We start from the raw sequence: 10666 nt of genomic DNA, 5'->3' as shown, positions 1-10666 counted from the left end.
GGCGATGATTGGTTCAAGTTTTGGCTGAACGACAAGTCGAGTTGGAGAGGCGATTTGTTTCTTCTAAACGCAGCGAGATGAAATTGACAATTCTGATGAAGTTTCTCTCAATAAATGCATTTCGATATGCAAATTACGCAAGTCATTACCACTCTAAGAGAGGGAAGATGGGTGACATCCATTTTGACAAAGATGCATATGATGCAACAATACAATCTCCACCCTTAAAAAAAGACTTCGGTATCTGTGCATCTCTAACTCGCATTAACTCGCATGATTCATATCAATCATATATTTTTAAATCAAAGAAAGAGATACCTTGCTCGGCAAAATTAAAGCTTCAGATGAGACAGTCTGCTTTGTGTCTTTGTTTGCTCTGTAATAGTTTTATTGTGTCTCTGCAAGGATGGAGGAACTGGAGTTTACTCTTTGCGTGCCTGGCGACGATTGTTTACATAAAGTGATAATCACTGATAAAGTGTGATATTCAAGTTGGGATCACCGTTGACATACAACACAAATACAATACAAATACCATGGCAACTTGTACGTCTTGCAACGTAACTGAAATCCGGAAAAATTGTTTGGGACATTAGCCGAATTTTCCAGCTTTATGGTGTTCACCGTCACTGCAGATATATGCACTCTATCAAAAAATAGTTTCCCAGACCATCTGCATGATTTCTCTGAGCTGTCCTCTGAAAACATCTCACGTCATGTACTTTGAATCTATCTAGGTCCTTACGCCACTTGGAAAGCTAGAACAAAAATGTAGACGACACTTCCTTTCCCGTACACTTTTTCCAGCGAAACCATTCAAGTAGCGGATTGAACCATAGATTCTGGAGCAGTTAAACCACGATTCTAGTATTGAATCTATCGCTCAAGTATTTACAGTTACTGTGTGTTTTCAGTATACACCATTTACATTTACAGTGTCAGGTTCAGTACTCGCGTGGCCATGCCTATTTTGCCAATAGCTATCACATTAATGTAGTCATCCGTTCTCAAATATTACCCAGGAAAATTCGTGAAGCGATTTCGAATTTTCGATTTGAAAAATACAGACCGTAACTAGGAGGTGCTGTGCTAGAATACCATGGGGCCAGTTCTCATCAGTCAAAATGCAAACTGTCTTTGTCAGTAATTAATGACTCGTCAAAGAAGTCTTGAAGAGAACGACACTCGTCATTAAAAATCAGTATACATACAATGTATTGATTATATCATGACATGAAACTGAAGTACAATTAATAGCTAGCAAATGTAATACACAAAAAATATCTAATTCAGCTAGGCCTAAGATCTGGTAAAATGTTAATATCGTAAATATTCCCCCCAGAAATTGCAGCTTTTATTCATGTCGATTTTGATCTGTTGTCACAAAAATACCTAAAACTCGACTGCAACCATGATCTTGTTCTTCTTCGGTTGGTCCATCATTGCTTTTGTGAAACATGGTTTCCTTTGTGTATGTACCAGTATTGCGTACACATTTTGGGACAATTTATCCTTTTGATTGATTCTCTTCTCCAAGCTCATGGGATGAAAAATGAAATAAGAGAAAATTTTAAGATTGAAAATTTTCCTAGAATACTCCTTGGGTACAAATACATTTGGGCTCTCAATTTTCTTTCAATACTTTTCTGATCTACCATGAGGGCTTATTTTGAGCTCTTGGAGTGAGAAAAAAAGCACCCGCCTTAGTTTTTCAAAACTCGAAAAAATTATCTTGCCATTAGAGTTAACAAAGAGATGGTGGCCATGAATATCGATGTGTTTGGTAATTTGTTTCTCTTGTTTCAAACTTTGCAAGGTGATCCCCGATTTTTATTCTTGTTTTAGTAAGAGTAAGGTTAAAAATGCCGGTCACAGATGTTTGAAGGACGCTTCTCATGCTCTCACTAATAAACACCACTAAGCATTTTCCCTTTAATGAATCGGTCTTCTGTGCTTGTTGGCGAAAGTTCAGAGAGTTGCTTCAGTTATATTATCAAAATGATATGATGTCCACGTGTTAGTCCAACAGGGGAATCGTACCATCGTCCAATTTGGTACCTGATTAGAAATACACATCTTCCCCAGCTTCATAAATCTTCAGCAAATTTGAACGCCGTTATGTTCATATTTCACATAAATACTATCTTTTTATGAGTCAAATTTTACGATAACGGACCACGATAAATTTGTCAACACTTTGGTTGGAGTACGGTACGGTAAGAAAGAGAGCAAACAAAATGACCCGACTTTGGACCTCTGTGGAGGTACCGCGGTTTTCAATGAATGACGTCACTGCCTGCTAGGCTTGTTGAGGAAGACCTATAGTGAACAAAGAGGTGTGGCAGAGTATAGGTATCGCCAAGGGAGTATTTTGACTCTACAGTTAATGATATAACGTAATTATTTTAAAGTGTACTATTCAGAGTAAATTCCTCGGATTTAATTTGTGGCTTAATTTCATCTCACGCTCTGAGTTGAGATGAAAGGCTTAAAAAAAGGCTTAATCATGGCCATGGCTTTTGCTGGTAAATGGGTTCTATCAAAAAGCGAGAGCTTCGATGCTGTTGGCGTGCCTGCCACAGCTAGAGAAAAGGCCGGTGTCAAATCTACAGTTGAGATGAGCAAGAACGGTGATGTCTTCAACATCAAAGTCAGCGGTGAGAAAAAGTCGGTGGACCAGACTTTCAAACTCGACGAGCCCTTCACTGAGACCTATGGTCTGCATGGACAAACCCGTGAAGCTGTGGCCACGAACGAAGGTGGGAAACTGGTCATTAAAGGTACAGGCTCCGGTAAAATCGACCAACTGGTAGAAACCCGTGAAGCTTGATTGATTGATTGATTGATTGATTGATTGATTGTAACCCTGGCCGTCGGCGGTGTCTCGGTATACAAGTATACTTAAATTATCAAAGAAGAACTTTCCATTCATATTCTAGACGAACAATGTTACTGCTCGCTAGTTTCTTTTCACTTTACGGACAAATGTAGCATGTCTTTTTGTCTAATATGTGGTTATTCCGCATCGTTTTTTCATAGACAAAGATAGTAACTTTGCTGCCTTTATGTTGTTTCCAACAACAACAACAACAACAACAACAACAACAACAACAACAACAACAACAATAATAATAATAATAATAATAATAATAATAATAATAATAATAATAATAATGTCTTTATTTCGATAGCCAACTAATAAACAAGGGAACGGAAACAAGTTGATACGGTCAGGAAAATATAATAGGCAACAATATCTATGCAAATAAGTTTAACTTATATCTCATTCAAACTGCCCCATGGAGAGCAAAGTTCAATCAGTTATATTTATATTTATAGTTACATTGGATTATTGCTAAAAGTTTCCCAACAATTATTTTTCAGCATGTTTTGTTTCATTTTTTTCAAAGACTTAAATTGGAAGGGGTCTCAGCTGAGTTTAACCACAGCCTGACAAGCGAATAAAAAGCAGCTTACCAAACGAACAAAAAGCGTATGGTTTCAGTAAGCGGCATTTTGAGTGAACCACTCACTGAAACGCCCACTCTCTACACTGGTTTGATTCCTTGTACAGAAAGACATTCCGATGGGTTCCGAGCACACTAACATCCTGTGTAACCGTTAATGCTTACCGTATTTATCAAATTTTGGAGACATCTTAATTAAATTGGATTCTTTCGAATTTGTTGAGAAAGAGCGAAAATACCCCCACAAGCTGTCAGAAAGTGTTGATTCACTATTTTTTTTCGTAAATTGAGGTAATATGCGCCTAGAAAGTGAAAGACTTAAACTTTTGCTCAAGCTTTCATTGACAATGACGTGTACTATAAATGAACCCCGGTTCACTCTACTCCACATTGATTGGACATTAAGTAGTTTGGTTTGTATCATAAATGAGATAAAGGGACAAAAGAATGATGAGTTTGGTATATACCATGATTTAGTAACAGGACAGACTCGGAGTTTACAAGGTAAAAGCATCTCAACATGATATGAGTGAGAAATGTTCGTCCGCGTACGCCAAGTGGTCACCGGGTCACCTTTCAATATTGTGGCTATGGTGGAGAGCTCTCGCGGAGCGCCACCAGTGTTGGTTATGGAATGTGCTTATCTTCTTGTCATCGTTGTCGTTCCTTGTTCCGGTTCGAATTATCACTAAAAACTTGCCATTATTGAATTAACGACTCCGAGTAGTTTAGATTAAAGCATCGCTGGTTTCTTGGTATAAGTTACTTCGAATCTCAAACCCATAAATCGAGTCACAAAAGTTAGTTTATTTCTCGAATTCAAATTTAAGGAAACATTTTCTGTAATTTCCTTCTATATCAATGTTGAGCTTTTATTCCTGTCAAAGTTACTATATGAGAGTCTCGATGACCTCTGACGTCAATAAACTTTAACAGAAAGCGAAAGAAGTGAATGCATACACAAAAGGTTTCCTATAAACTGGCTGTTTCTTGAGAATTTCTAGCTATACATGCCTTAATTCATCTTCCAATGATTTCATATGAGTTGAATAGTTCCCGTAAGTTTAAAATGTGGCAGATATGTCACTTAACATGAATTTAAAATGTCATAGTTATCAACACTGCGACTCGCTACAATTATGTAAGTCCTTCACTCCCCACCGCTAGAGGTGCACTTTACCATGATTATCGTGCGGTGCACTTCAATGTCTTGATTGCGCCAGCGAAGCGAGGACGTCTGGAAAGCGAGAAAAGTGAAAGGAGACAATGAAAACATAAACCAGAAAATGAATGATGTCAGTGGGAGAACACCTCATCAAAACAGCAAATACTGAATTTATATCCTTTATGGATCCACACTGGGATACAGATAGCAAACATGGCGATGCACTTTACTCTGTAACACCTAGAATGCGCACATACGGAGAACAGTTTTAATACGCACCCATATATTGCGAGATTTACAGCCGAATAGATGAGTAACGGAAGAATAGAAGTCGATAAAACTGAAATCAAATGACGAATTACTACAACTGACAATGAAGTAGCAGACTTCATTGTGTGATATCGATGCAGCAATTATTGATAATCTTTGAATCTGGTGCTCCAATGGATGGTGGCCATTTTGAATTTTAAATATCGGTAATTCTGTGGTTATTTGTTTCTCTAGTACCAAATTTTGCACGATGATCCCTGATTTATATTCTTGATTCTGAAAGAGAATGGTTGAAAAATTCCTTAAGGAAAATTTCAGCAAAAGTTGAAGTCTTTCACCTTCGAGGCGCATAATACCGTAACACGATAATACGGCAAATTTGTTCGCGGTATGGTTTCTTTCCTATCATGTGAAAACAGTTCCACCAGCTTACAATCAGAGTAAAATCAACCAAGATTGATCCGTTATGATTAATAATGGGCATCGAACGGTCAAATTAAGTCTCAGATGCCGATACAGAGATCGTTGATTCATATTTCACTGAGGAAAGATACTTGTGATGGACTTGGATATAAAATTGGGTTTGTTGGGCAAAGACAGGTACATAGGCCTAGATACACATATAACAATGCTGACAAGTACATACATACATACATACATACATACATACATACATACATACATACATACATACATACATACATACATACATAACAGGACATAGTTGTGGTTTTTTAAAGTAAGGAAAACATTTTATTACTTTTGTCTGAATATTGGAAACTTTTTACAGAAAATACACAAAGTAAACAGACATCAACAGCGTTCGCACTTGGTAAAAATTGTAAACAACATGGGAGACAAGTACAACATTCAAGTGTAAGTCCTTAGACGTCAATACTTGCAAACTACGAAAATCGATGATTGTTTCAAAGACTTGAGTAAACCGCTGATTTAGGTGAAAGTTATCTGAATACATTGTCTCGAAGTTTTCTATAAAGAATTTCAATAAAGTCAACAAATGAATGGGAGTACTCAGAATTCTATGTAGGTTTGGCTTACAGTTAATGTGTTGTTATCGCATGATAGACTTAATGAAGATTCGTCATCTTCATTGTTACAGTCCACTGCAACTGTACACCAATGTTCTGTTATAATGTGGTCCTCTTCTTCAGGGGTTTAAGCACGGTCGTAGAATCGCTTTGCCGAGACACCGCCAACGGTCAAGGTGACAATCATCTGGTTGCCAGACACTTCACGGGTTTCTACCAGTTGGTCGATTTTACCGGAGCCTGTACCTTTGATGACCAGTTTCCCACCTTCGTTCGTGGCCACAGCTTCACGGGTTTGTCCATGCAGACCATAGGTCTCAGTGAAGGGCTCGTCGAGTTTGAAAGTCTGGTCCACCGATTTCTTCTCACCACTGACTTTGATGTTGAAGACATCACCGTTCTTGCTCATCTCAACTGTAGATTTGACACCGGCCTTTTCTCTCGCAGCGGCAGGAACTCCGAGAGCATCGAAGACAGCGTCCAAGTTCTCGCTGTTTGATAGAACCCATTTACCAGCAAAAGCCATGGCGACGATTGATTGAAGCTTCTAGCTAATCGGCAGGTGGAGCAGCAGATGATTGTAGCGTGAGACGCAAGTACAGATGTCTGATTTTTCTGTGCTTATATAGGATTTTATATGCAAACGAGACATTGTCCCATTTTTAGTGTAGGGCGTTGTGGAGACATGAAGCTCGACATCAAATTCGTTTAAGTTTGAAATCCACCTTTGGAAGCATTATCCCTCAATAGTTTCTACCTACTAAAATGAGATAGTCCACACATAGATGACGTCACCTATGAAGACACTTGCTGATCACACCTATCAATCAAATATTTAACAATCATAAAAAGAGGACGCGGTCAAGAAGAGGAGACTATTCCCGTCTGGCCCTTATTTGATAACTGCCCTGGATTGACGTAATCGTACCACATGGATCAAAGCCTCCCCCAATAAAATCAGACTTCTAAAACTTTCTTATCTTAACGCAGAATTAGCAAATAGGAGAGAACAAACGCTGCTATAGAGTTAATAGGCATAAAGTTGGCACAGTTAGGTAACCAAGACAATACGGCATGAGAGTGATGGTGGTACCACACACTTGCACAAACAAACGTAAATTATGTCTTGTCAGAATCGACGCTTTCTTGGCATAATATTTTCTACGCTCTATCATTTATGGTTGTGCTGTTAATAACATAATATACACATAACATCCATAGATGAAATCGCTCAGTATAGTTCAGTCATAGCTCAGAGATGCAGATTTATAGGACCGAAAAGACAGTTTATGTCCATGTTTTCTCCGAAAGTTTAACCCTTTTTTATTCAAACTCTTTTATTTCAATAAATCAAAAAAGGCGCATGTAATGTAGAATAAAGAGAGCAGAATTTTTGCGGCGCCGTACCCTATACGCGTCAAACCATTCGGTTCCGTACCCCTATCGTCGTAGACCATCTGCCCCTTTACGGCAACAGCTTGGCGTTCTTGAATTTTGCTTTTGCTTCGCGGATATCATGGTATGCTTACCCTACGCGTCAATCCATTTTCGGCTGGGAATCATTGCGTCGAGATCAACTCAACATGGCAAGCGTACCTTTCTCACAACAAGTGTTGCAGACGCATATATTGCAGCGTCACCTGATTATGTAAATCATCAGTGGCAATCACTATATCGGCAGAGTGGAATACTCGTACGTGTTAAAGCAGTTTTTTCGAGGGTCTATGGTTAAAGCTAACTTATGATCCTCACCTAGCTTGGTAGAAGGAGCTTGTCTCTGTCCATCATTCAACACCATCATCTTAATTTATAATGGACAAACACATTTCTCTCTATTATATAATTAAACTTACTTCTCTGTACACTGAAGCTATCATGGCGAGATATCTTTTCTGAGATAATATTTGCAAGTTTACACGACAAACACTGCACTTTACAGCGTCTGCGCACTACAATTTCATTGAGAAAACGAATGAATGGGATGAACTCGTACTCGCATTGCACCGATTCATGAACATTCGTAGAAAAAATAATGTAAAAGGTATTAGATTTAAAGAAAATCTTGACAATAGTTTTGACAATTCGTTTATCGCCATGATCAGAAGAATACGGAAAAAATGGTAGACATTTGTGTCATTTTAAGATGTCAAAAAAAGTCTAGATCAGTGGATTGACTTGAAAAAAGACAGGACCTAGTGATATTAATGGAAACATATTTGTTTGTTCTAATCAATTAAAGTTAATTCACCCGTTCAATGAAACTTTTTTTCTATAGAGTTGGAAGTTTGTGCCAAATAATGTTCTTCGGACAGAGCCCTGTAGATGAGAGACACCGGTAGATACAGCACGTAAGGTGACACTGGTTGTCGTAAAACCCAATCATCTAGACTACATACGGTGGACTTTGTACTCGCCGATACTTTCCTTGTTGCAGTACCTGTCAAAAAACTTTTCTGATATGTGCTTTGTTATCAACATTACCACTTCTACTGGGAGTTGTATATCTACAAATAGTAATGATATTTTTTGCATTTTTGCTTATATATTGAAGATTTAATTTATTACAGTTTGCTTTGTTCACCATAGCCGTCTTTCCGAATCAATCACAAGTTTTTTTTTTGTTTTTTTTCCAAGCTTTTACGTGTCGATCTCCTACGGCGCGGGCAATCAGAAAGGCTGTGAGGCATTCCGACACTTATTGACAAACCGATTTGTAATCTCACAAATGAAAGGAACGATGTCGCAAGGTTCGAGGTCATTGTGCAAAGTCTGTCGAATGAAGGATTGATGGTTGATGCTGAATTTTGTGAATGAAAATTCTTCTAGAGAGCTACAGTATTTAGAAACATTTGTTGTTCATCCGTTGCTTGAAGCAGATTGTTTCTTGGAAAGATACAATCATGTTCTCGTCATTTCATTGCTGTCCGGCAAAAAACACCAAGTATATATGTAACAATTTTCCAATTTAACCAAACACTGAAACTTTAAAAACACGCCATTCGAATTCTTTCTGAAAAACTCGTGGTTTTTTGCAGTGATTGTAGAGCCAATCGTCCACAATTTTCCATATGTATGCAACATTACAAAAAAAAAAATGATACGGAAAGCTGAGAATCAATTAATGGAAGTTGTGACAGACTGCACATTCAAATACGGATGATGCTCTGTGATTGACACAAAAGTCCCGCTTGAAGATGCATGTATGGATGACCTTTAGTCTGCAGAAACGCTAAGTGACCTTTGACTTCGAATTCACTGATGCACCGAATGAAGACGCCAATGTCTGAGCTTGTATAATGTAGCTTCTTCAGTAAACGAAAGACAACTACCGTAAAAATCGATCGAAATACTTCCATGGAAGCAAAATTTTAACATAAGAATTATTATTTGACTATTTATAAGAAGTCAAAGCTAGATCTTGAGAGGATAAAATCAGAGAACTCTGAGTGGATTATATCACTGATTTCATCCCATACCAACCGACAAATTTGCACTGAGGACACATGAAATCATCAAACCCTCCTATTATATCATGGTTTTCCAGTCCATGGAAGGCGTTATTAAGGAATAGTTCAGTACAACATTGCACGTTTCATGAAGACACTGTAATGAGACATATCTGAATTTTCAGAAAAGTAACTTTAAGTTATTAACGTGTCTTAAACAGTCGTTTACACATAGAGAAATTTCACTAGTACAAAAAGCAAGCCATAACAATAATGTACCACACTTGACTCATTCCGCCCGACCATAATGTATGTCACACTTTTGAATTGCACTTATAGTTTCAAGCTAGACTTATTACGCCTGTCATCGAAAACAATGTTCAGCCTATTTACTCAAGGAGTCAACAATGAAAGGAACGCGATAAATCAAACCTCAAAGCGATGTGTTACAGTGTCTTGGAAGACAAATAGAAACCTTGTAGGACCAAAAACACACAAAGCATCACGGTAGTTTCATGTTAATTTATTATTTGACAATGACTCTCGTTTGTGTGTCAACGCGTGTGCGGTCCTACGATTTCTTGTAGTCGTCGTAAAGGTCGGACAGTCGGTCGTGGAATTTCACGTCGATCTGATGTTTTTCAAGAGACGCATTAAGACTAATGCCACAGATATGTTACCTGAAAAAAAATGCGGTGAGATATAATGGTTCGTTCAAAATAGACGCAGGACTGTGACAGCTTTCACACAGAATTCAACATTTGATTTTTAGTTCTCTTTAAATTTTTGTTCCTATTAAAGGTTTGGTTGCATGACTGTATATTGAACCAATAGTTTCAATCACATGGTATTCTCCGTGCTCGCAGGTAATACGGTAACCTTAGATCCCATTCAGGTAGCTCTGCGTGGTAGGACTGTGTGTTACCGGCTATAGGCCTTCCTCGCAGAACTACCATTTGGGAGGATAGCGATATGAGACGGTAGTAGAGGCGAGACTCTGTATGTTAGTACGTACTTTGTATGTTAATACGTACTACGAGATGTAATAAATCGGCTATTGCTTGCCTGTTATCCCAGAAAAAACTACATTCCGATCTCTTTAACAATTGTATTTAGGAAAATATACACTGATCAACACTTGCAACGTAAGCTCGTTTCCTCTGGCTCCACTATACAATCGACATACCCAAATCCCTCTAGATTTTTTTAATCGCCCGTAAGTTGGACGTGCAGCGGCACGACGTAGTAGAGCTAGTTACATGTAACTGT

The 10666-nt window shown here is 38.2% G+C and overlaps 2 protein-coding genes across 2 annotated transcripts; one reads left to right on the top strand and one right to left on the bottom strand.

Annotated features, from left to right (window-relative positions):
* The first annotated feature begins 2506 nt into the window (after window positions 1-2506).
* On the top strand, window positions 2507-3129 carry LOC139134501 (sodium/calcium exchanger regulatory protein 1-like). Its single transcript, XM_070701361.1, has 2 exons — window positions 2507-2809; window positions 3040-3129. The coding sequence occupies exons 1-2, from the start codon at window positions 2507-2509 to the stop codon at window positions 3127-3129; spliced, it is 393 nt and encodes a 130-aa protein (XP_070557462.1).
* A 2949-nt stretch (window positions 3130-6078) lies between these two features.
* LOC139134500 (fatty acid-binding protein, heart-like) lies at window positions 6079-6477 on the bottom strand. The gene has a single exon (XM_070701360.1). It carries the CDS (start codon window positions 6475-6477, stop codon window positions 6079-6081), a length of 399 nt encoding a protein of 132 aa, XP_070557461.1.
* Window positions 6478-10666: the final 4189 nt, after the last annotated feature.

Source organism: Ptychodera flava, chromosome 6 (assembly GCF_041260155.1).
Source record: "Ptychodera flava strain L36383 chromosome 6, AS_Pfla_20210202, whole genome shotgun sequence".
Lineage (NCBI taxonomy): Eukaryota > Metazoa > Hemichordata > Enteropneusta > Ptychoderidae > Ptychodera > Ptychodera flava.
Note: the sequence above shows the minus strand (reverse complement) of the source record. Positions and strands in the feature narration are given on the sequence as shown.

Excerpts from the sequence above, each read along its gene's own strand:
- LOC139134501 (XM_070701361.1), top strand. The coding sequence starts at position 2,507 with ATGGCCATGGCTTTTGCTGGTAAATGGGTTCTATCAAAAAGCGAGAGC. Across the intron at positions 2,810-3,039 it reads CCGGTAAAATCGACCAACTG|ACAAAGATAGTAACTTTGCT; the intron begins GTAGAAACCCGT and ends GTTTTTTCATAG.
- LOC139134500 (XM_070701360.1), bottom strand. The coding sequence starts at position 6,477 with ATGGCTTTTGCTGGTAAATGGGTTCTATCAAACAGCGAGAACTTGGAC.